Source organism: Carassius auratus, unplaced genomic scaffold (assembly GCF_003368295.1).
Source record: "Carassius auratus strain Wakin unplaced genomic scaffold, ASM336829v1 scaf_tig00035247, whole genome shotgun sequence".
Lineage (NCBI taxonomy): Eukaryota > Metazoa > Chordata > Actinopteri > Cypriniformes > Cyprinidae > Carassius > Carassius auratus.
This window is the reverse complement of record NW_020526212.1, coordinates 5,693-29,394: the sequence shown is the minus strand read 5'-3', so window position 1 is coordinate 29,394 and position 23,702 is coordinate 5,693. Positions and strand designations below refer to the sequence as shown.

The following is a 23,702-nucleotide window of genomic DNA, read 5'->3' as shown; positions in this document are numbered from 1 at the left end:
TGACACTTTAAGCGTGTCTCTGAAAGTTGGTTAATCAGCTGTGGGCCACATCAGTGGCAGCGACACCCAGCGTTAGCTAATATTGTCACAAACCTGGATTAAAATATACTCAGTGTAATTTCATGGGTAGGTTCCCTTTCACCCCTCAGCTGTAAGTTTCTCGAATAATACTGATCAGTTTTTCTTTATACTCATTTATCGCTCAAGCATCATATATCACATTAGTAGCTGTATTATATATTTATGGTCTCACCATGGGGAATTTTTCATTGCATTATCTAACAAAAGGAAACACATACAAACTAATTTACAGAGAAAGACAAACAAATAATATTAAAACCAAATTATACATAAAGGGAAAAAATAAAAATGACAATTATTCTAATGTAATAATAGGCTACAGATTACATAAAATCTACAAAATACATAATTTTAATAAGAATAAATACAAAAGTTATTGTTTTAATGTGAACAATGAAGTTCATAAATTCGCAAAATTACATAGGCTAAAGTGAAGAAAAAAGATTAAAGAAAATTTAAGCAATAATAATAAAACCTTTTAAATTCATAATAAAATATATATTTTTCATTAAATATATGATGCATAACGATATGCCAGTACAATGACAATAAAGATATGTGATATTATAATATCATCGCTCAGTCTCTCTCCTCTCTCTCTCTTTTAAGCAGTGATCGGGTCAGTGATGCTCAGACAGACAGAGGAGCGCTTGGATGAAGGCTTCGTCGCAGTGTGCAGCGTTCATTCCTGACGCGTCTGTCTACATCTGAACCCACCGGACGAACGGGGACTAGATAACTTACAACGGAAGACTTGATCTGATATGGAAACGCGTGCCGTGCTGCATTAATTAAAGAAGGGGACATTTCAGTGATGCCGGCATCCAGAGAGCGTCTGTGTTGTAGTTCGTAGCAGCGCGCGTGGTGAAGTTGGATTGCGGATCGCTTATTGTATCGATCTTGAAACACAACCCGAGCCGTTCTGACACCGCGGATGTGTCGGGGTTGTGTATGGGATGTGATTGAGAAGACATTCTCTTTACACCGAGCGATGCGTTTCTGTCGTCTCTGACACCTGACGGGGATGTATGCAAATAAATGAGCTTAGTTTAGCGTTATCATCACGCTTGTGTTTATGTACATTTCACTGATTCGACTGGAGGAGACAGAGATGAATTGACGGCACTCGCGCATTACTTTAGTGAACATCCTGAGCATTTCGGAGAAATACATGCTTGTATTATCAGAATAATCTGTAACCATTTGTATTTTTGCAGTTGAGTTCTTTAAACTGTTTTATTCTCTCTCTCTCTCTTTCGCTAGTTTGAGGAGCCAGACTGTGCTTCATGTGGTGATATCCAACTTTACATGCTTTATTGAAGTTAGAAATACGATTTATTATGACTGAATCAATCTGAATACACCTTACATCAAACGAACGGGTTAAATCGAGTGGAAATAGGACACATTTAACTTTGAATTGCACAAACTTGCAAAAGGACTATCATGAAGATGTTTCATGGATTGTTGTAACTTCCATAAAGTGTCACTAGGTCCATCTATGCACCTTCTCGTAAAGATCAGCTGACCATCTAAGGGCGTGCATTTCTTCCAAACGTCTAAATATCTGTACCTACTTCAATCAAAGAGCTTTTAAACTTCAAAGAACATGGATATTAAAACAGAGTCTGAAGACAATCTGGACTGCAACCAGCCCGTGCCCATTGAAGTCTTCGCCAGCAGGTCCACGCTCCATGGCATCTCGCACATGTTCAGTTATGAGCGCCAGTGCATCAAGCGATGCATCTGGATAATGTTTTTCATGGGTTCGTTTTCGTTCCTGCTGCTTGTTTGCGTGGACCGCATCCAGTTTTACTTCCAGTACCCCCATGTCACCAAGCTGGACGAGGTCACGGCACCAATGATGCCGTTTCCCGCCATTACCTTCTGCAACCTGAACTCTTTCCGCTTTAGTCGTGTGACGCGCAACGACCTGTACCACGCGGGCGAGCTGCTCGCGCTGTTAAACGGCAGGTGAGTTGTGTATAACACATTTTTAAATTAAGACAATGACAAGGACAATGGTTGTTTTAAAACAGCCACAGAACAAACGTGTTACTAGAGATATTTTACTTAGATGTGTTTGTATGGTTCGTTTCTGTGGCAAGTGCGCTATTATTGTTTTGGCGGGACAATAGCCTACACCACGAGTAGCTACATTATGCTTATGTTTTTAGAAACACATGTAAAAAAAAAAAAAGTGCACCAATAAACATTGGTTTTAATGAAAGGTATGTAAACAGAAATTTTGTGACCACAAACTGTTGTCGCCATTTTATTTGATTTATATAACTGTCAAGCTCTATAACTTAATACAGGGAAGATGTAAACCGTTTTATAGAAGCTAATACTTTTGTTAATTTTGGCGAAATATCGCACCATGAGCCCAGATATTTTTTCGTTATTAAGACAGTTTTTCTGTTATAATTTATACAGGACCAAGACATTGTAAGCTCAAATAACCTACGATTTGTTTGGATATGTTAAAGGTTTTATTTTTTGAATAATATATAGCCCTACTAATATATATTCTGAGTAATCATAGCCTATGGTTCCATCACATTTGATAAGGTTTGTAAGAACTTATAAGAAACGATTTAGCCTTTTATTTACTCTTATTTACTTTTGTGGTATTTCACATATTAGCTATTTTTTCTGAGGTAATTGGAAGTGGTATTTAAAAGATTTTGTATTGGTTGTAGTTTATATTTTCAATATTACACAGACGGTTTTTAAAAACACTTGGAAACAGATCATTGGTTGTTGACAGAGATAAATGATCTGTTTTATCTCAAGGTTTAAGTCTGTGTGATTCTCTGAACTCTGATTATTGTTTGTCAGAATTTGGTTTCCGTCATACATTCTTTGTAATTCAATCCAAATCTGTATTTTAGCTTTGATGGGAGTTAAAAACGTAAGCTGTAAACATCCTGCCTCGTGGAAAAAGAGAGGAGACTTAGAAGGCTGACTTGCCTGTCTGCAAATGAAAAATGATTTCATCCCCTCAGGTGTTGAAAGCCCTGGTGAGGACTGACGTGAATCATCATTGATTCGATGTAACTGATAACACCATGTCTTGTGCTTGTGGTAAAAGCGCAGCCATTAGAGAAGCAGAAGTTGTGCTCTGCGTTTGGATTCTTCTCTCAGGACTGTGGTTGTCACTCTGCGGTCCAGAACTCATTGAACACACCAGTGTTTATTGGCAGTACAATCGGTCTCATTACTTTTCAATAACAACACATTTGGCAGGAATGAATAATTGATGCCAGGTTTAGATTTTCAACTAATATTCACTTGGCTAGATTACTTTTTGGACGTATATCTGAAAGCGTTCTGGTGTGCTGTTTATTCATGAACTTGTGCGCAAAAGGATTAATGTGAATAATGGGAGATGGAAATGCATTTTGCGAATAAATTCCTGCAAGCGCATAAAAAAAAAAGTCATGTGACTTTGCGCTATGGGATGGTAAATCCTGACAAACCAGTGGACAGATCTCATTCCACAGTATCTGAAATGTTGTTATGGTCATTCTGAAATGCCCGATTCATTGTGTTTCGTCTGCTAGTGGTGCAAGTAATTTATTATATAGGAAACTTATTATATTCAGTAGCTTCTCCTGCTTTTCTTAGTGATATATAGTGCCGATTTATCAGGAAGTTTGTTTTCTTTGACTTGTTGGATGCAAACGCTCCTTGTTTGGAAATGTTTAGTATGATATTCCAATTTTGCGCATAAGTTAAATTCGCAACTTTGCATGGAAACCCGGCTACTGTTGTAGGAGAAACAGTATACAAGTGCCATGGCAAGTCTCAGTTAGTCTAGTATAGAACGCATAGTCAGGTATTTTTTTTTTTTTTTTACTTAAAATGCACAAAGCATGCACAAAATATGATTGTGGTTTTGCACAGCTTGTCAGTGAACAACGGCCCTGTGTAGTAAATGCTAAATTGTAAATTACATGCATTAAATATCGCATACGATTTTATCGCGCAGCCCTAGTTTTACATTGGAAGTGTATATATAAGGATGCAATCAGTTCTAAATTTGCAGTGTGTCTGTGCCATTGCTTGAAGATCATACACTACTTGAGTAAGATACAGTGACAGCTCCGGCCGATAGTTATCGTGGCATGACAGGCAGGACTGTCCTGCTTTATTCTCTCTGGGATTCATTAGCAGATTTCATCACAGCTCCATTGAGTCTATTAGAGAAGCTTCAGTGCCGATCACATTCACAGGCAAAGCAAAAGTGATGCCCTCAGTCCGTCACGTCTGAGCAGCATTATATGTTAATGATCCCAAATATACGTTACATAGGAATTGTGTGTGTGTGTGTGTGAGGTCATGTGATTACTGTTATTATCTTCTTATTGCATATATTCTAAAATATAATTGTATACTTTATACTACTATTATATACTACATACTACTTTTATTAAATAGTAGGAATTGTACAATCTGTCTGTTGTGCAGTGCAGTGTTTAAGATGACGTGACCTGAAAGAATCCGGATGTCAGTGAGTGACAGTCAGATCATCTAATAGATCTTTTAAAGCGCCTCACTCATCTTCAAAGATCGTTGGATCGGTGTAAATGAGATCAGGTGTGCTGCGCTTCTTTCAGATTTGAACAGTCTTTGTGTCGAGGTTGAACACCCAGAGCATTTCAGTTGATTTATCTTCATGCTTGCTGACAATCAACTAACTAACTCCTAAGTTAATTTCTGCCTATTTTCTTGCTTAATTAGTTCTGTTCCTTCCACCAGCCAAGTAGAATATTTAAACAGGTGAATGATTAATGCAGAAAATCTGAATATTGGAAAGTTCAGGGAATATAAGGCAAGGAAAAAATATGAAATGACTAGAGCGTGTAGAGTCAGAAAGTTGACAGATTGCGTTTTTGTAGCTTCAGAGACGGCCCATGATCTCTAAGACACGTCCTATGTAAGCACATGAGCACAAATGCTTTTAGCTATGCTAGCTCAAATGCGCAAGATGTTTCGTTTGCAAATATATTAGAATGCAGTTTGTAATTCAACTCAAGTGTGTTGTCAGCACCGCTACGAGGGACGCAACATTAGCATAAACTCTTCTTCTACTGTCAGTTTTCACTTTCAGCTCAAATATTGTCATGAAAGAGCAGAGTTTCTTCTGTTGAGAATCTTATTGAGAAAGTTAGTTTAGTTTATATCCAGCATCCAGAATAGTAATACATTTTACTTTAAGTACTTTGATTTACTAGAAGAGCTAGAATTATTTGTGTAGTATATTAACACTTTATAGTATATTAAGTTTATTAATATGTAATTAGAAATTGACATTAGATTTTTATTTTGTAATAAATATATATACAATTTAAAATATACGAATATGTAGATGTATTACAAAATACTTAAATATATTAGAATTAAAATCATTTTAATATACTATTTCATTATTTTATTCAATAGAAATATGAATTATAATAAAATAACTTTAGTAATAAAACATGAATATAGTTATAAATGTACTATAAAAAGAATATTAATTAATATCAATTAGTTATAATATTATAATTATAGAAATGGATATATACACTCACAGTAATTATGTAATGCATATTATATTAGTAAAAAATATATGAATAATAATATATCATATATAAAATGAATATTAATAAATTAATAATTACATAATAATTTATATAATACGATTCATATTAAGAAATGTGTATGCCCACATGTATACAAATATACAGTACATGTGTAAGTATAGATACTAGTAATCCTTTAAATAATATAATGCGCACACATTTTGTTTTGGCAGCATTTAATCTACTAATATTTGTGATTTGGATGGGGGAAAATGACACCAGAGAAAAGAGATGTGAAGTTTTTGAAAGCGAGTCTGTTTTCATACCATCAACATCCGTTTCTCAGTTGTTCTTTGGTGCAGGTCTAAGAACTGATGGACAACAGCAAGACGTCGTTCGATTCCTTCCATTAGTCTGAGCTGTTACAATATGTCTTTGCAGCTGTGAATCAGTGCGGCCAAAGATCTGTGTGACGTGAACACATCCACCTGAACACATTCCCACAAACACATCTATGGACATCATTTGACTTCACCAGGAAAAAAAAAGCAATTCGCTGTGCTGCGCTGATGGGATATTTTTGGTCTATCGATCCAGTGTTGTGTTTTGCCTGAGGCTCAGTAAGAGAGAACATATTAAAATGTCACTAGAACAATCTCAATTTTCCAGCACAGGAATCGCGAGCGCGACTCCCGCCCGTCAGCATGTTTTTCCAAAACGCAGCCTGAAATGTGCTCGTCGACATGTGGCCTCATCGTTTTTAATACACTAAACCAGTTTTCTCTCTGGATCTGTTGCTGAATTGAGCTGTGAATGTTTTAGATAGCCTTCATATACAATTAAATCTATTGACTTAACTCTGTGAAGCTGACTGTATTGTATTTGATATGCACATTTTTAAAGCCCGTTCACAAACAAAGGATAACTTTAACGATAAAAATATAGTTTTAAAAATCGTCCTAAACTTAAAACAATAGCAAGTCACACTACAGCTATAACGATAACTTTTACAACAATTTTTGTTCCAGCTGCTGAGTGATAATACATTGACAGCCAATTAGAATCCATCCTGCTTTAAGAACTCGTTCATTTAAAGCAGTGCACTAATAAACAGAACATTATTGTGTGCTGGTGTGAACACTAATATAGCTAGCCTTCTTGGTGTGGAGGGGCTGTAAGGTTTCTAAATTATCAGCAGGATCAGAACTTTGCTGAAAAACTTGTTGTACACAATCTATTTCATGCCTTCTGTGGGCTGATTGATAGTTCCTACTTTAGCAAGTTCACTGAAAAAAAGTTTGTTGTAGAAAGAGTTTTCACTTGGAAATTGCTCACAGGTTTCGGAATTAATTATAATGACTTATTTACAACTTCAAAGTTTGCATAAAAAAAAGAGTAATGATGCTTCTTCACCATCTTCTACATTTAACAACTTCAATGCAGGACAAATAATATTAGCCAATAATGTCAATACCAATAATCAATAATATTAATACCAATAACATCCACTTTTCTCAATCCAATAATATTCCAGATCCAAAATCAAGTTCCGACTCCATTATTTTGCACGAAATATTTTAACTCAGAAATGCATGGCATTATGTTATGCATTATGAGTTAAATGTGTTGTGCATTGTTACTTTTTAGTTTGTTTTGTCACGTTGTAATTGGAAAGCCGGTCACATACCAGACAAGAAGTGCAGTTCCAAATCTAGAACAATTCGTACAACAAGTGCCAAACACGATGTAGCTGGGTGCTGCGGACAGATGCCAAATGGCACCGCCGGTATGCGTAAACTCATAGAAAACTGTTTTCGAATTTTTAAGACGTGGCATGGTGCGGCTTCTCGTCTGGTGTGCGCCCGCCTGATGTTTATGTTTAGCAAAATGCATTGTGGGAACTAGTTTAGTATTACGCATCTTTTTAATTTTTGTTTTTGTGACATTTTTGCAAATATAGTCGATTATCATAAATGTGGATACTGTGCACAGTATATATACTATATTGTGCAGAACTTTTTTTCCTTGAATGTAATTAGTAGGGCTGCATGATAAATCACAAAGTTATAGTTTATTAATGTCTACACCTACCACAACCCTAAACCTACCCTTACAGTAATGCAAATACAGTAATTTTGTGTTATATTTGCGGTTGTAGCCAGAAGGGATACAGCTACAGGAAACCAACAATAGTTTTTTTCTACCAATTAATTTCCGTTTTTAAAGTCTACTCCTACCCCAACCCTAAACCTACCCTTACAGTAATGAAGATACATTAAATACCATTGATTAGCATAAGAAAAAGGACGCGATATTGATGTGCACATGTGCAGTAAACCTTGGTAGGAAAATCTGACTGGTAGGATAAAATGTCAGGACACCGGTTCTGTAATCAGAGTTAAATTTCCATCACTTGCGTGCTTTCTCATCAAGCAGCATTTACTACACAGAGCCGTCATTCACTGACAAGCTGCGCAAGATTTACCACCGATTACATAACCGGCTTTACTGACAAGATGCGCATGCGATTTATCATGCAGCCCTAGTAATTAGTCAACAGTATTTTTGTATTATTTTAAATAATATACATCTGTTTTGATTGGTTGCAATTTCCTGGTATTTGAAACATCCATTTGGTTTGTTTACAAATAACTGACACAATTCTCTGCAATGTTACTTCCTGTTGCCATGCCGTGAAAAGCCAGTGTTGCTACGGTATGAGACAAGGCATAGCGACCGGGAGCCGAGGGGGCTTCAAAGGGATTGGAGGGTTGACAAACGGAAGCAATTAACTTGTGTCTCATAAGCCATGTGATAAACAAGGATTTATCCCCATGTAATTAGCTATGTTTGTGAAACTGCGCCGGTTCTGTGTTGATATAAAGGCCCCGTTGTGCTAACTGGCTCTCTGTCATTTCAAGCCTTTGCGTCTGGGAAATGCTTCTGTGAGGCTTCACAGCCTGGAAATGGTAATGTTATTCTTGAGAGAGTTTAACAGAGCAGGTGGAAGAGCAGAACTAGACGGTGTTGTGGCTAAAGGGCTTGTTTGGTGACAGAACGGATGGTTTCAGAGTGTTAGCATGGCTGAATGGATAGTTCACCCCAAAATAAACTTCTGTCATGATATTCTTACCCTCATGGCATTTCAAACCTCTATGTGCTTCCTGTGTTGAACATAGTTTGAAGAATGTGGGTAAGGAAACTGGTCCCTATTGACTTACATAGTATGGGAGAAATACCATGGAAGTCGATGGGGATCTGAAATTTTTCAATATGTATTCTTTTGTGGTCGACAGAAGAAAGAAACTCACATAGGTTTTAAATAAATTAAGGTTAGGCAAATTGTATTTTGGATTAGTCTTCAGTATGATGGTGTGCTGGTTTCCTAACAGGCTTTTAGCTAGCCACCAATCACCAACTTTAAAGGGGGGGTGAAATGCTATTTCATGCATACTGAGTTTTTTACACTGTTAAAGAGTTGGATTCCCATGCTAAACATGGACAGAGTTTCAAAAATTAAGTTGTACGTTTGAAGGAGTATTTCTGTTCCAAAAATACTCCTTCCGGTTTGTCACAAGTTTCGGAATTTTTTTTTTGAGTTTTCTGTGTGACATTAGATGGAGCGGAATTTCCTTATATGGGTCCTACGGGCACTTCTGCCGGAAGAGCGCGCGCTCCCGTATAGCAGAGCACTGAGAGGCTGAGCACAGACAATCACTGATCAGAGCGAGAGCGTCGCGAAAAGTCACAAAAGAAGTGTGTTTTTGGTTGCCAGGGCAAGACAACCCTGCACAGATTACCAAAATAGAAACGGCATTAAGGGACCAGTGGATGGAGTTTATTTTTACAGAGCATCAACGGAGTTGTGCAAGTGTTTTTGTTTGTTCCCTGCATTTCGAAGGTGCTTGTTTCACAAACTAGGCCCAGTTTGACGCCGGATTTGCACATCATTTATTTCTTAAGGATAATGCAGTCCCAACGAAAAAGGGTCACGATCGTGTGTTGGAACCGCATGCGGTGAGTAAAACTGCTTCAAATATCTCTGTGTTGTTAACTTAGCTATCGGTGTGTAAGCACATCAAGTAAACAACATGCAATGTTGTCATCAAACTGCACTTTCCTCATGTACAGCTTAAAAAAAAATAAAAAAAATAAAAAAAAAGACGACAAAGTGGAACTTAGTCATTTTCCAAAACTGCTAAGCAAATATATACAGTTTAAGTACATACCACATAGAGACGTCGTTGCTGAGGCTGCTCTTGTTAAATTTCAGCCTCCGGATCTGATTCTGGATCATAAATATACGCTGAATCTGACTGTTAGCCATGGGTTGTTTTGGTTGGTTTTTTTCCTCAGCTTCCACATGCTCTCAAAGCAAAAGCCTACTGGCGCTCGTGATTCTTTAGCTCCGCCCACACGTCACGCCTCCAGCCGGTCATGTTTTTCTGGGAAAAATCGGTACAGACTATCTTTCTCTTATGAATATAATAAAACCAAAGACTTTTTGGAGTTAGGAAGGATGCAGTACTACTCTATAGGTACTCAAGATTAACAGGATATTGAGTGAAAACGAGCATTTCACCCCCCCCGCCCCCCCTTTAACTTCTAACCTGGATAAACCAGATTTCTAGTTGGTGCACCATCTACAGTAGACTGGTACCACTGGCATCTAAAACCCGTTTGACTTGCTTTTTCTTTATTTTTTACTGTGAAACACAAAAGAAGTCAATGGGGTCCGAAAACATCATTAAACCCCATTGATTTTAACTATCTTTTAATTTTTGGGTGAGCTATCCCTTTAAGTTGCATGAAAACTAACACGGTTGCTTTTTTTAATACTAGTTTTAAGTATGACGGTGTGCTGGTTTCCCAACAGACTTCAACAAGCAACTTTAACCTGGTTAATCCAGAAGTAATTAGTCCACCAGCGCCAAAACAGAATTTAAATGTATAATTCACACCAAATTAAGCTTTGGTCATCATTTACCACCTTTATGTTGTTCATAACCTGTTAGTGACAGACTTTCTAATATGAAACGTAAAAGAAGATATTTTGAAGAATATCAGTGAAAATCAAAGTGGTCCAAAACAAACAATGGATCCCATTGGCTTTCCCTGTTTTTCTCTTTAACTAGCAAAAATCATCCTGGACTTGCATGGAAATTCAAGTTTAATATACAGTACGGCGTCTATGTGTGCTGCATTTGTTTACTGCTTTAATGCACAGCCAAACTGCACAATAGGAGATATTCATTGTTCATATTCAAGTTGTTGGCTTCCAGAATAACACCAGCATTGTGAGGGACTCTTGCTTTAAATCTCCTGGAAGACTTTTGAGACTTCCCAAACAGTTCATTCTCAGAGTTAATGCACAATATCGGGGCATTTGTTGTGGAGTGACGTTTAATCAAGCCGCATCACCTCTCCTGTAAGCTGAGAAGTCTCTTTGAGGAAAACCAGTGTTTATTCTGTGCTGAAAGTGCGATGAGGAAGATGCTCTGTTGTTAGTTATACCATCTTTGAAAAATGAACATGCTTATGGCCCATAATCCAATTGTGCCTTTCCCAACTCCACTAACAGAGCTTCATGCTGATTACTTTAGGGAGTTCTGGCAGGGCAATATTAAAGATTTACACACACATACACACACACACAGAGCAGCCGCCAAGGGAATAGATACAGAAACATCCCAACTCAGTTGGAGTTCCTGGCACCATCTGCTTCCTGTTGCCATCATCAAAACGTGAGTCTGAATGAAGACCCACTAGAGCAGGAGAAGGTGCAAGAGCGCTGAAGAACCATGATACAAAGGCAAGACACTACAGACAAAACCCTTGTTTTATTCAGTGGTCAGTTTTGAGATTTTGGGCCATTTATTTTCGAAAAGACCAGCTAATGAAGCAGTATCTAAATGGAAAGCTTTCAATATTGACTCAAATAGTCTCGCTCTGAACTGACTTTGCCACACTGCTTTGTAAATAACCATATCCTCGGTCTAACAGAGAGAAATAGCACTCCACTCACGCTCACAGGTAGGCCTCACAAGCGAACTGCTCCCAGCAGGCATTTAATAAGAAAGCTGTAACAGGCCACAGGTCGAGATTCAATATTCTCTAAAGGTGAATAAATCACAAATGGCAGATTTTGATGTGGGCTTACTTAGAGCCAGAAAAAATCCACCCGTCGAAGTGGAGATGGTGAAGTCGGTGGTCTTAAATTGAGTTCATCTTGAGCTGTGGTCAGTCTTACAGAGCTATCAGACTTCTGTGTGCCTGTTATTAGCAAAGCAAGATATAAAGGGTGAGGCTAGCAGGTTCTCCACTAAGCAGTAGCAAAGTCCCTTTTAAGGAAAGTATGATCACTTGTGCAGAGTCCCTCCCCCAAAGGACCAGCAGTCTGTAAAGACTGATGATTGGCTATTTTGACTGGAAGGCGGGACTTCCTTCATTACGGTGGCCATATTGAGCATTGCACTTTTCCCCATTCATAGTAATGTGAGTAGACAGTGTTTGTATGTCTATGTATGTTTCTATAGTCTTTGGCAGTGGTCGATCCCACACTCGTGCTTGTTTGTTTCAGCTTGCAGTCCAAAGTTTGCTCAGTTTTTTTCGTGACTAATCTTCGGTACACAAGCCATCACATTCAGTTGAGACTGCAAACTCACACGTAACTCGGGTAAAACACGATTTCATTGTCGTTGCACAGGACCACTGTTATCACATCAATCCTCCTGGTTTTGAGAGGTGCTAACAGTGTTTCTGGGAGTAGCTGAAAGGAAATCCACGCAGGATCATGTCAGAGGAGCAGTTGGAGGATTTTCAATTTAGTTTTGGCCGTTTGCCACTCTTTCCAAAATCAGAGAGAGGACGAGAAACTATTGTGAGCTGGAAACAAACTTGACTCACAGTTTTGGCTTTTATTCAAGATAAAATCTAAATTGAGTATTTACTATTTACTGTTTGTTCTTGGTCTTATTGTGAGTGTTTTATTTGAAAGAAAAACAAAATTTTATTTTAAAGAAAGAATTAAAAATGTTTGTCTTTGTAATCGTTCATTAAATTAAATAGAAATATCAAGGCAAAATAGCATTATCAACATATTTAAAACTGACTATATGGTTTATACAGTGCATTTCTGGTCTTGTTGTTAATGTTTAATCTCATAATAATAAAAAAAAATATTTCAAGAATGACCATTTACTTAAATAGAAATTTAAAGATTTGAGTCAAAATTGTATTATTGACATAGTCAAAATTTACTATGCATAAAATGTATCTACTTTACAATACATAATTCTGGACTTATTCTGAATGTTTCATCTCTTATTTTAAAGAAAAAAAAAACTTAAACCATGGAAAAAATGTCTGTAATTTTTTATAAAAAATTAAACAGAAATATCAAGACTAAGTTAAAATAGTATTTTTAATATAGTAAAAAAAATGACTAATTCCCTTTTTTTAATTAACTATTCAAAATCTTAGTTATAGAAATACATTTAAAGATATAGATTTACTGTTTTAGTAATCTTTCATCAGAATTACACTGAAATATTAAGATGTAAGTCAATAATATTGATAAAGTCAAAACTGACTTGATTAATATATGTTACAGGTGTTATTGTGAAATATATTTAATCAGTTTTTTTGTTTTGTTTTTTAAAGAGAAACAAACTAAAAATGTTTGTCTTCATAATCTGTCATCAGAAATTAAATATCAAGATGCAAGTCAAAATAGTATTAATTCGTACTAGTTTTTAATAATTAGTATTATTATAGGCAGAATCAAAAATGACTATCTACATATTATTGTTATCTATGAATAAAGTAAAGCCCTGCGCATTATTTTGTTTTGTTAAACTGTAGTTGTGAAGTGAAATGGCATGTGAATGAAGTTTCACGTTGATTTGAAATATTGCTGTCTTTTTTAAATGAAAATGATTTGGTTTGAAGAGAATGATTAACATGCCACTTATGAAATCCCAGCTAATGAGATCTGCTTCAAGCTTGATGAAATCCACAGCTAACTGACGTTATTGTTCTGACTTGTGGTAATTAATAGCGAGCCCCCCAAACAGGAAGTTCCTCCGGTCATGTGACGCTCCTCCCTACAGTAAACACAAGATGTTCTCAGCGTCATGCATGTGCATGTGAATGCTATGTGCTCTGATGCTATGAAGAAGAAAAGACTGAAATTCTGAATGTGTCTTCTGTTGTCATGTTAGTTTTTATTGAGGTAAAAGAAAGAAATCGATTCTATAATACAGCTATGTTGAATCAGAGCAATTGGATAGCTCGGATCCTTAGATGAGATGTTTGAGATCATACTGAGATCTTTCACTTCTGATTGCAGACAAATCTGAGATCTCTTCTGAAACTTATTTGAGATTACTAGGGTCTTAGGGGAAACTTCTCAAAAATAATCATCAATGATTAACTATCATCGTGAATTTTTGCTTTAAAGCTTTCAATCTATTTAATGAGAATGATCAAAAATCATACTAGAATTTTTTTTATTATTATTCATAAATTCAGGAGACTTTATATTACCTTCTCATTTGTGACCCTGGAGCACAAAACCAGTCTTAAGTCGCTGGAGTATATGTGTAGCAATAGCCAAAAAAAACAACAACATTGTATTCAAGTTGGGTCAAAATTATCAATTATTATTTTATTCCAAAAATCATTAGAATATTAAGTGAAGATCATGTTCCATGAAGATATCAAAACTTATTTTTTGCTTAGTATTATGCATTGCTAAGAACTTAATTTGGACAACTTTAAAGGTGATTTTCTCAATATTTAGGTTTTTTTTTTTTTGCATCCTCAGATTCCAGATTTTCAAATAGCTGTATCTCGACCAAATATCGTCTGATCCTAACAAACCATATGTCAATGGAAAGCTTATTTATTCAGCTTCCAGATTATGGATATGGATAAACCTCAGTTTCGAAAAACTGACCCTTATGATTTGGTTTTGTGATCTAGGGTCACATATGCATTATAATAGTATTGCATTTTATTTATTTATTAAGTCACCATGTCAGAGTGAAGTAGTGAGTTTTAATATCACAATGTTAATATAATGTGTGTGTGTGTGTGTGTGTGTGTGTATATATACACACACACACACACACACTGAGGGAGGTCTGTGAATAGGGCAGGCGTACAATGGGAGCCCGTCAAGTGCTCTGGTTGTGGTCAGTGTGGACAGCGGTGAACTGACAGCGGTGCAGACTAAGAGGATAATGGGCTGGGAGTGAGACGGGGACGGCTCTCTCTGTGTGTGCTGGCGTGTCTCTCTCGAGTCCGTCTGTCTCACCACCTCCATTAATCTTTTACTTTGGCCTGCAGCTGCCTGACAGCTCGTCTGTGCAGCGAGGGGTTCGAGGAACAGCGACTGAAGGATGCTGATGATCTGACGGAAATTAAACCCCCTCCTTCAAACAGATGTTTTCACACCTGTTTGCTCTCATAAACACCATATGATGTTTCTTACATGTTTCAGAGACTAAACACGTTTTGCTAATTTTATTCAATTAACATGTCACAATATGACTTTATCCAATCTGTTTAATAACATCGCATGTCAGTTACATGAAAGAGTGATGTTTAGTATGAGATTTCAATCTGGCAACCCCATGTTTATTTCCAATCAGCGAGTGGAATCTGTGGTCACGCCGTTAAGGGAGTCTTAATTGCGAGGTTAATTATCTGCGTCACGGCTGAGGTGTGAGCAAACATACTCGTGTGATCTGGGAGCAGTGTTTGGCAGTTGTTTTATTGAGTCTTTTCCTCCTCATCCTTATAGCATCAACGTTTTTAAAACATGAGAACAAAAGAGTCATTTATTCATTTTGATGTGGCCGCGCATGCGCAACATCCTTTTGTTCGTTGTTTTTCTAAATCTTTTGCTGGATTAGTATACCCAAATTACATATATGTGACGCTGAACCACAAAACCAGTCATAATATTTTTTCAAAACATCATCCGAAAGCTGAACAAATAAGCATTGCATTGATGTATGTTTTGTTCTGATCGGACAATATTTGGCTGAGATACAACTATTTGAAAATCTGGAATCTGCGAGTGCAAAAAAAATAAATAAAAAAAAATAAAAAATAAAAATATTGCGAAAATCTCCTCTAAAGTTGTCCAAATGAAGTTTTTAGCAATGCATATTACTGATAAAAAAAATTATATTGATATATTCACATTAGGAATTTTACTAAATATCTTTATGGAACATGATCTTTACTTAATATCCTAATGATTTTTGGCATAAAAGAAAAAAATTTGAACCATACAATGTATTTTTGGCTATTGCTACAAATATTCGCCAGAGACTCAAGACTGGTTTAGTGCTCCAGGGTCACAAGCCTTTATGACTTTATTACTGTGCGCTTTATTATACGCAAGCTGCCTATTCCCAATCCCAATGCAGCCCTCAACTGTGAAGTGTCATATCGGTGAACAATTGCTGCTTATGATACTTGTAGTGCACTTCAAACTAAACAACATTCTGCTTACGATGTTATAAAATTACGAGGTGATTTAGTTGACATGCTGTATGCCTCTAAAAACAATACCATTTTATTTCAAGAATGTTATAATGTTATCAAAATTTAAAATGAGTTTATGGTAAATGTTCTTTGGCTAGTCATATAACTTCTTATACATGTAATCACTTGCAAAATCTCTTCATATTTGGAGTTCTTAAATTATTGATGCATTCACATTCATTGTCAAGCACACTAAAGTACTTAATTAACACAATTTGCTGCCTACTTCAAATGAATACTATTTTTTGTATATTTGTTAACTTTAATATGTTGCATTTGAGTGAAAACTTGCATATTACTTGAGATTTCACATCACAGTCTGTCAGGTCTGGAAGTGTAGTGTTTTTTTTTTTTTTTTTCTGTTGAGGGCAGACAGTAAAGTATGGGAGTATGTCCATTGATGGTACCATGGTAAGTGATTGTCATTCAGTAGACTCTACATGCTTTTCTAAAGGAAGGCGTCTTATCTTATCAGGTATGAGATCCGGGATACACACTTGGTGGAGGATAGCGTTATGATGACCCTGAAGGATAAGGCGGACTTCTCCGTCTTCAAGCCCCGTCCCTTCAACATGCGCGAGTTCTACGATCGAACGGGCCACGACATTAAAGAAATGCTGCTGTCCTGCTACTTCAGAGGAGTCGAATGCAGCGCCGAAGACTTCTCAGTGGTAAGAACGGAAAAGGACGGAATCTGATTGGTGGTGACTGGAACTATGGGAAAAAAAAATTTTCTTGCCTGTATTTTGGTTTTTTTTTGTACTATAGATTTTTTTGTACTTGTCTTCTTAAGGTCATGTGTTGAGTTCATACAGTTGTACTAAAGCGAGCATTGCTGCCTAGTGAGATTATTTCTACCTGTGAGGTCCTATCGATGTGATCCTCAGGTAATATCATTAAGAGGCCTCACTTAAAAGATTCCTTTATTCCCCTGGTGATCCACGGATTCTGATTGATGGCATCTGTAGAGGGAAAGTTGTTTTATTTTCCAGTATAGATGTTATAACTTTTTTTTTTTAAGCACAATTTTTTTTTTTATCCAAACATGTACGGTTGCAAAAATTGCAGTTTTGTAGAGTGCAATGATAACTTTTGATTGACCATGAGCATTTAATAAAAATTAGTTTAAAGGTCCCGTTCTTCGTGATCCCATGTTTTAAACTTTAGTTAGTGTGTAATGTTGTTGTTAGAGTATAAATAATATCTGTAAAATTCTAAAGCTCAAAGTTCAATGCCAAGCGAGATATTTTATTTAATAGAATTCGCCTACAACGAACGACCCGTTTGGAATACATCCCTCTAGTTTTTTGACTCCGCCCACATGAATACACAAAAAAGGGGGTGTGGTCTTTTTGCGCTCCGACGGAGTAGAAGAAGAGTTGCGTTTGAATAGTGTGTTTGTCACCATGTCGTCAAAACGCTGTTATTTTCATCTCGGAGCCCAATCACCTTTGTTTGGGCTTCCCAGGGACGCTGTACTTGGAGATTAATGGTTACAATTTATGTTTAACTCGGTTCCTGAAAATTATAATCCACATGTAAAACTATGTGCAGCACATTTTGCGGAGGACAGCTTCCTCAATCTCAATCAGTTTAATGCCGGATTCGCACAAAGATTATTCTTGAAAGATGGAGCAGTTCCCTCTTTGTCTGGAGAAGGTGTTGTTTATGGACCACAACCGGTAAGTGTATTTTATTATTTAAGTTGGTGCGTTTAACAGTTTCTGTTAACTTATTACACAAAGGGCAACGCTGTTTAGCTTTGTTACCTAGATGTTAGGGCTGTGCAAAAAAAAAGAAGTGATTTTCATGTGCATCTCGTCAGTAAAAACGCTCCTGTGATTATAAGTACATCTCCAGCGCATGCTCCTGCCCACTTGCTTCTCAAAACTAGCCAATCGCGTTTGCAGGAGGGCAGCGCGCGCTCAGCTGCTGTCGAATCACAACACTGGCCCAATCAGCACTCGTCACGTATTTCTGAAGGAGGGACTTCATAGAACAAGGAAGACATCAGCCCATTTTTGTGACAGTGAAACAGCGGTATACAGATAGGTAATTGTGAAAAATACTGTGTTTTTTACATGCGAAACATAAACACATGTTATATTGAACACTGTAAACACAATCAAAGCTTCAAAAAAGCATGAAAAACGGGACCTTAAATTATGTATTTTAATGAATGCTCGAGCATTGAGATTGCTAGTTTAATTGAATCTTTAAGACGTTATCGTCCTGGTTAACGTGAATGACTGGGATGGAAAGGATTTTTAAGCTGAGCTGTGTCCATACATCAGTTTAAAGAGCTGTGTGAGAGGACCGTATTGATTATTGATGAGAGGCGATTAATTAGTGTTACTCTCATGAGAGATGAACCCTGACATTAAGTGCTGCAGAAGATCTAAACGAAATTATGATTGATTTAAAACCACTTCTAGTGCAAGTCTGAGTTTGTGTTCGATTTATTTATCTGAAATTTGCTAACTCAGCTATTTTCACATTCATTTATAATTTAATGCTTTGCGAAGCTTATTTTCATTCCATGCAGAAATCTCATGTTTTAGCCACTATAGAGATGTTTCTGTGGTTGTTTCTTGATTCTTACATGCTTTCAGTCATATTCCATAACATCCGATTATTTAATATATAATTGTAGGTTAATTAATAGTTGACTTGTTTTTGCAATAAAAAAAAGTGATTTGCATTTTCTTACAATGCAAGAATGTACCGTATTTTTCGGACTATAAGTTGCATCAGTCCAAAAATACGTCATGATGAGGAAAAACACATATATAAGTCGCACTGGACTATAAGTCGCATTTATTTAAAACTAAGAGAAAGCATTACCATCTACAGCCGCGAGAGGGCGCTCTATGTTTTCAGTGTAGGCTACAGGAGCACTGAGCAGCATAGAGCGCCCTCTCGCGGCTGGAGATGGTAATTCTTTCTCTTGGTTTATATTTCTTAGTTCATTTCTCTTGGTTCATGTCAAATTAATTTTGATAAATAAGTCGCACCTGACAATAAGTCGCAGGACCAGCCAAACTATGAAAAAAAATGTGACTTCTACCGGAAAATACGGTACACATTTGCATCTCTCAGTGTAAGATTCCACACATTTACCTCAAGAATGACCTGTTTTGGCTGCTTAAGGTTTTTGAGTGATCTGTTGCTTTATAAGTTTTTCACATCACTAAAGCTTTTGTGGATTTTTTGAAGACCAGAAGATGGTTTTCTAAAGACCCTTAAAACGTAATACTCTAATTTCCACCTATAGCAATGGTATTCAAACTGTGACGCATTAAAATAGATTTGTGTTAAATTTGTAATTCCTTTCATTTTGTACTTGTATATTACATCTTTTGTTTTTGTTTGAAGAAAAGACTAAAAGACATCCATTACTCCCATTTTTTTATGAACTTTACACAAGCAGGTGAATCCTTTCAAGTAAAATAATTGCTTTACCTAATTTATTTAAATATCTCCTGATAAAAAAATATTTTCTCAGTGCTCGTTTTCAGTGGTGTGTGCGCTGTGTGAAACATTTGAGCTCATTATAGGAACCTCAGCCTGTTTTGCTGACCTCATGCTCTTGGAGAATCAAAAGGTCCTTCTAATGACCTGCAGGACACGGCTGTCATGCATATAAACCTGAGTTTTAAAAGCGTATGTTGAGACGTAAGCGAGCATCTGTGCCGTTTGCTTCAGTGTCCTGGTGGACCCATAAGCCCCGGCGGCTGTGTGTGACCCCTGTACGAGTGTGAGTGTGTGTGTTTGTGCTGATGTTGAACAGCTCAGCAGAGAGCAGTAACGCTGTCTGTCTGATGTTTGTTTATAGTCTTCCTATCTATAGTTTTTTTCTAACGTTCATTAATTCGTTTAGTTTGTTCTATTGCTCTACCCAGCGTCCTGTCTGTCGTTCTTAGTTTGTTCTCTCTGTCTAGCATTCTGCCTGTTGTTCGTTCATTTAATCTATCTTTTTCTAATCTATTTTAGTAAGCCACTTTAGGAGTTATTTAGCTGCTTTCCAAAATTGAGTTTTATTGTGCATCTGTCGAAAACGGTCAAGTCTTGCATTTCTTGGTAGATGTTCCACCTCCAAACTCTCACTATATGAAGCTACAGAAGACCAGAAGGGCCGTTTGGTGCAGGTTCCTTCAGGGAGGCAACACTGCAACCTAAAAACAGGCCTGAGTCCAGTCTGAGTTCAAGTGTGTGTTGAGACGGCTCGGTCCGCTGCTCCCTGACTGGGAAATATCCAGCCTGTGCACTTCAGTTTAGCATATTCTACCTTTATCCCTAGATTAATAGGCTATAGAAATTTCAGCAGTTTCTCAATATTACTCTAGCGATTTCTAATGCAACACTAAGACGTCTCTTGTGGCCATTTTAACCTCGTGTTGTGGTTTCTGAAAAAGCCTGGCTTGTCTTTGGATATTACAAACAGCTGAATGATTGTTATTTAATGCTAGGCAGTCCATTTTTATAATCAAATTAAAGACTTAATATTCTTGTTACTTACTCAAATTATTTACATATATCAGTCGGTCCTGAGAGAAGCTGCCGAATAAAGACTTCACAACATTGGGGCTTATGAGAAAATGTGCTGCTGGCTGCTAGTACCCTCCTTTTCCCATATCTCGTTATTTGTCATTTTATTTTGGAAAGGCAGATGTGTGAATGAGGGAGTGGGAGGGTGCATCGGCTCACGGCGTAATAGCTTTAAACCAGAGAATACACTACTGCTTGTACACAAATAGAAAACAAGACTGTTTTTCTTACCCCATTGGCAGATTATTAAACTTCTTTCAAGCGAAAACTCAATTAATTTGTTTTTTTGTTTTTCTGTAAAGGAGACAGTAATTTTTACTTAAATGAGGATGCATTAAAGCACTCAGATCAAACTAGAAACCTTGCAGCAAGTGGATTAAACAAACAATTTGAGCACTTTAGCGACAATGGAGCAACATGGCAACACCCCCAGAAACTGCACACAACGCATTAAACCACTCCAGATGATCTCATAACAATGTGGTAAACACTCAGAACACCTTAGCAACCTCTCGGCCCCATAGTTAACAACTTGGCAACCACCCAAAGGACACTAGCAACTGGCGCAATGCATTAAAACCACTCAAAACACCCCAGAGACTTCATAGCTATGTGTTAAAACACCTAAGCAGCTGTTCTGCAATATGGCAAAGCCTTGGTAACCACTCAGAACATGCTAAAACCATTCAGAACACCCTAATGACCTTACAGCAATTAAAATGAAAACTGTCATAAACTCGCCCTCATGTCGTTCCAAACGCGTAAGATCTTTATCTTCGGAACACAAATATATAGATATTTTTGATGGCGTTCGATGAACATCCTTGCAACCTTATAGCGATATGTTAAGACACACTAGAAAACATTATATTCAACATGGGGGCAGCTCTGGCCTAATGGTTAGAGAGTTGGGTTTGTAACCTGAAGGTTGCAGGTTCGAGTCCTGGTGTTGGCAGGAGTTGTAGGTGGGAGGGAGTGAATGAACAATGCTCTCTTCCACCCTCAATACTCATGTCTGAAGTGCTTTTGAGCAAAGCACTGAACCCTCAGTTGCTCCCCGGGTGCTGGATCTATATCTGCCCACTGCTCTGGGTGTGTGTGTGCTCACTTCTCACTGCTGTGTGTGTGTGTGCACATGGATGGGTTAAATGCAGAGCACCAATTTCGAGTATGGGTTACCATACTTGGCAAATGTCACGACTTTCACATCGTTGTGGGGTGTTTTTGACGTGTAGTCGCATTTTTTTTTTTTTTTTTTTCAGAATTTGAAAGAAAATTGTTAATTTCCTATCTATTAATTTTTGGATTTATTTAGATGGAGAGCCTCTGCTTCCTCTCGCCTCTTCAGATGTTGCATTCTGCCTCATGTACGCAGGTCTTATGAATGCGAGATGTGTTTGATGGACAATTAAACAGGGCTCAGCGCTTCACGTGTGTGTGTGTGTGTGTGTGTTCCCGTTCGATCAAACTGGCCTACCTTTCTTCAGATCTCTTGATTTTTTTTGTATTCCTCTTGTCTCTCCCTCTCTCGGAGCACTTCGATGTGAATGGACGTGTTTGTTCTGTTACCGGTACTACGAAAAAATACGAAGCCGCTCTGACCATATTAGCTCTTCTTTTGTGATTCAAAGTTTGTGAAGGAAGGTTTTTTTTTCTCTGTCTCACAGAGTGCGATTACTCTCCCTCACAAATAAAAACGTAGGATGGGAAATTGGAGGCCCTTTGTGAGTTTAAGGCAAAGCCGATTACTTTTACTTCCTAATAAACAGAATTTGAGACCGGCCTAATTTGAAATTTTGATGTGCAACCGAGTGAAAAGATTCCTTGCTTTGCATAGCTGCCTATTCCATTGTATTTTCAAAGCCATGCTCATATATATTATTTTTATTTTCATAATCATCCGGCAGATTCTTGGTCTTCCTGATCCACTAAATAATCCTGTAAGGCTTTTTACCCTCATAAAGCTCCACAGAGTTATTCTTGTTTATTACATACAATAACTGCAACTTTTAGAAACCTGAAAGGAAACTGCTTTTTTATTTTAGTTTAATGGTTGAGTACATTGGTTTGTGGCTATGGTTTTTTCCTTTGTCTCTCTTTCTCTGATTTGTATGTGGCGGTTGATGAGAGGTGATATTTCATCTTCATCATGTCAGAGGGAAATAGTAACGCTGGCATACCGGCCAAGAGGTCAGATGGTGAACATGCATGTTGTGCTGACACGACCCCTGCTGCACATTGAGCCCCGTAACCTGCTGCTAACACACACACACACACACACACACTAACACACACACACTTTTACTGACCACACATGATTCAACTACAGATTTGAGGTGAGGATTAATATCAGTGGCCAGTCTGCTGCTAATTTGAGTCTTTATGATAACGATCTCCTTCGGCAAAGCAGATTCAATCAGAACGAAATTGCATGCAGTTATAATTAATGAATATGTATTGGCAAACAGCTCAGATGTATTGAAGCCACTGAAGCTCGTTTCACTCAATATGTTTGAACGTTACAACAGAGGCCTGTAATTAAGATCCATTTCTGTAGTGAATAATTTGTGTTCATTTGTACCGTATGTTCAGCTAAATGTAATTATTCTGATAGGAAGACATCAGATCAGTTTCAAAACCTAGTGTGCAGTGGTATTTTAGTGTTTAGATACTGAATTAGCTATTTGTAATTTTCTTTAATTGTATTATTTACAGTAATTTTCTTCCATCTTAGAATGTGGCCTATGAGAATGTATTAGCTCAGTACGTTTTTGACACCGATCTGTGGTTAGCTTGAAAAGTTTCATTAAATACGTATGTTAAAAGATCAGTTTGAAGCTGATTGGTGTGGGAAATCACATGACTGGAAATGGATCTAGTACAGAAATGTTACTTTGACCCCCAGTTGAAAACGTCTTCTGTTTGTAGTCACAAAACATCTGA

General features: G+C 37.3%; 1 protein-coding gene across 1 annotated transcript; it reads left to right on the top strand.

Moving 5' to 3' along the window:
• Nucleotides 1–705: 705 nt before the first annotated feature.
• LOC113081893 (acid-sensing ion channel 1) lies at nucleotides 706–16,909 on the top strand. The gene is made up of 2 exons (XM_026253792.1): nucleotides 706–2,055; nucleotides 16,687–16,909. Exons 1-2 carry the CDS (start codon nucleotides 1,691–1,693, stop codon nucleotides 16,907–16,909), a joined length of 588 nt encoding a protein of 195 aa, XP_026109577.1. The 5' UTR covers nucleotides 706–1,690.
• Nucleotides 16,910–23,702: the final 6,793 nt, after the last annotated feature.

Excerpts from the sequence above, each read along its gene's own strand:
- LOC113081893 (XM_026253792.1), top strand. The coding sequence starts at position 1,691 with ATGGATATTAAAACAGAGTCTGAAGACAATCTGGACTGCAACCAGCCC. Across the intron at positions 2,056-16,686 it reads CTCGCGCTGTTAAACGGCAG|GTATGAGATCCGGGATACAC; the intron begins GTGAGTTGTGTA and ends TTATCTTATCAG.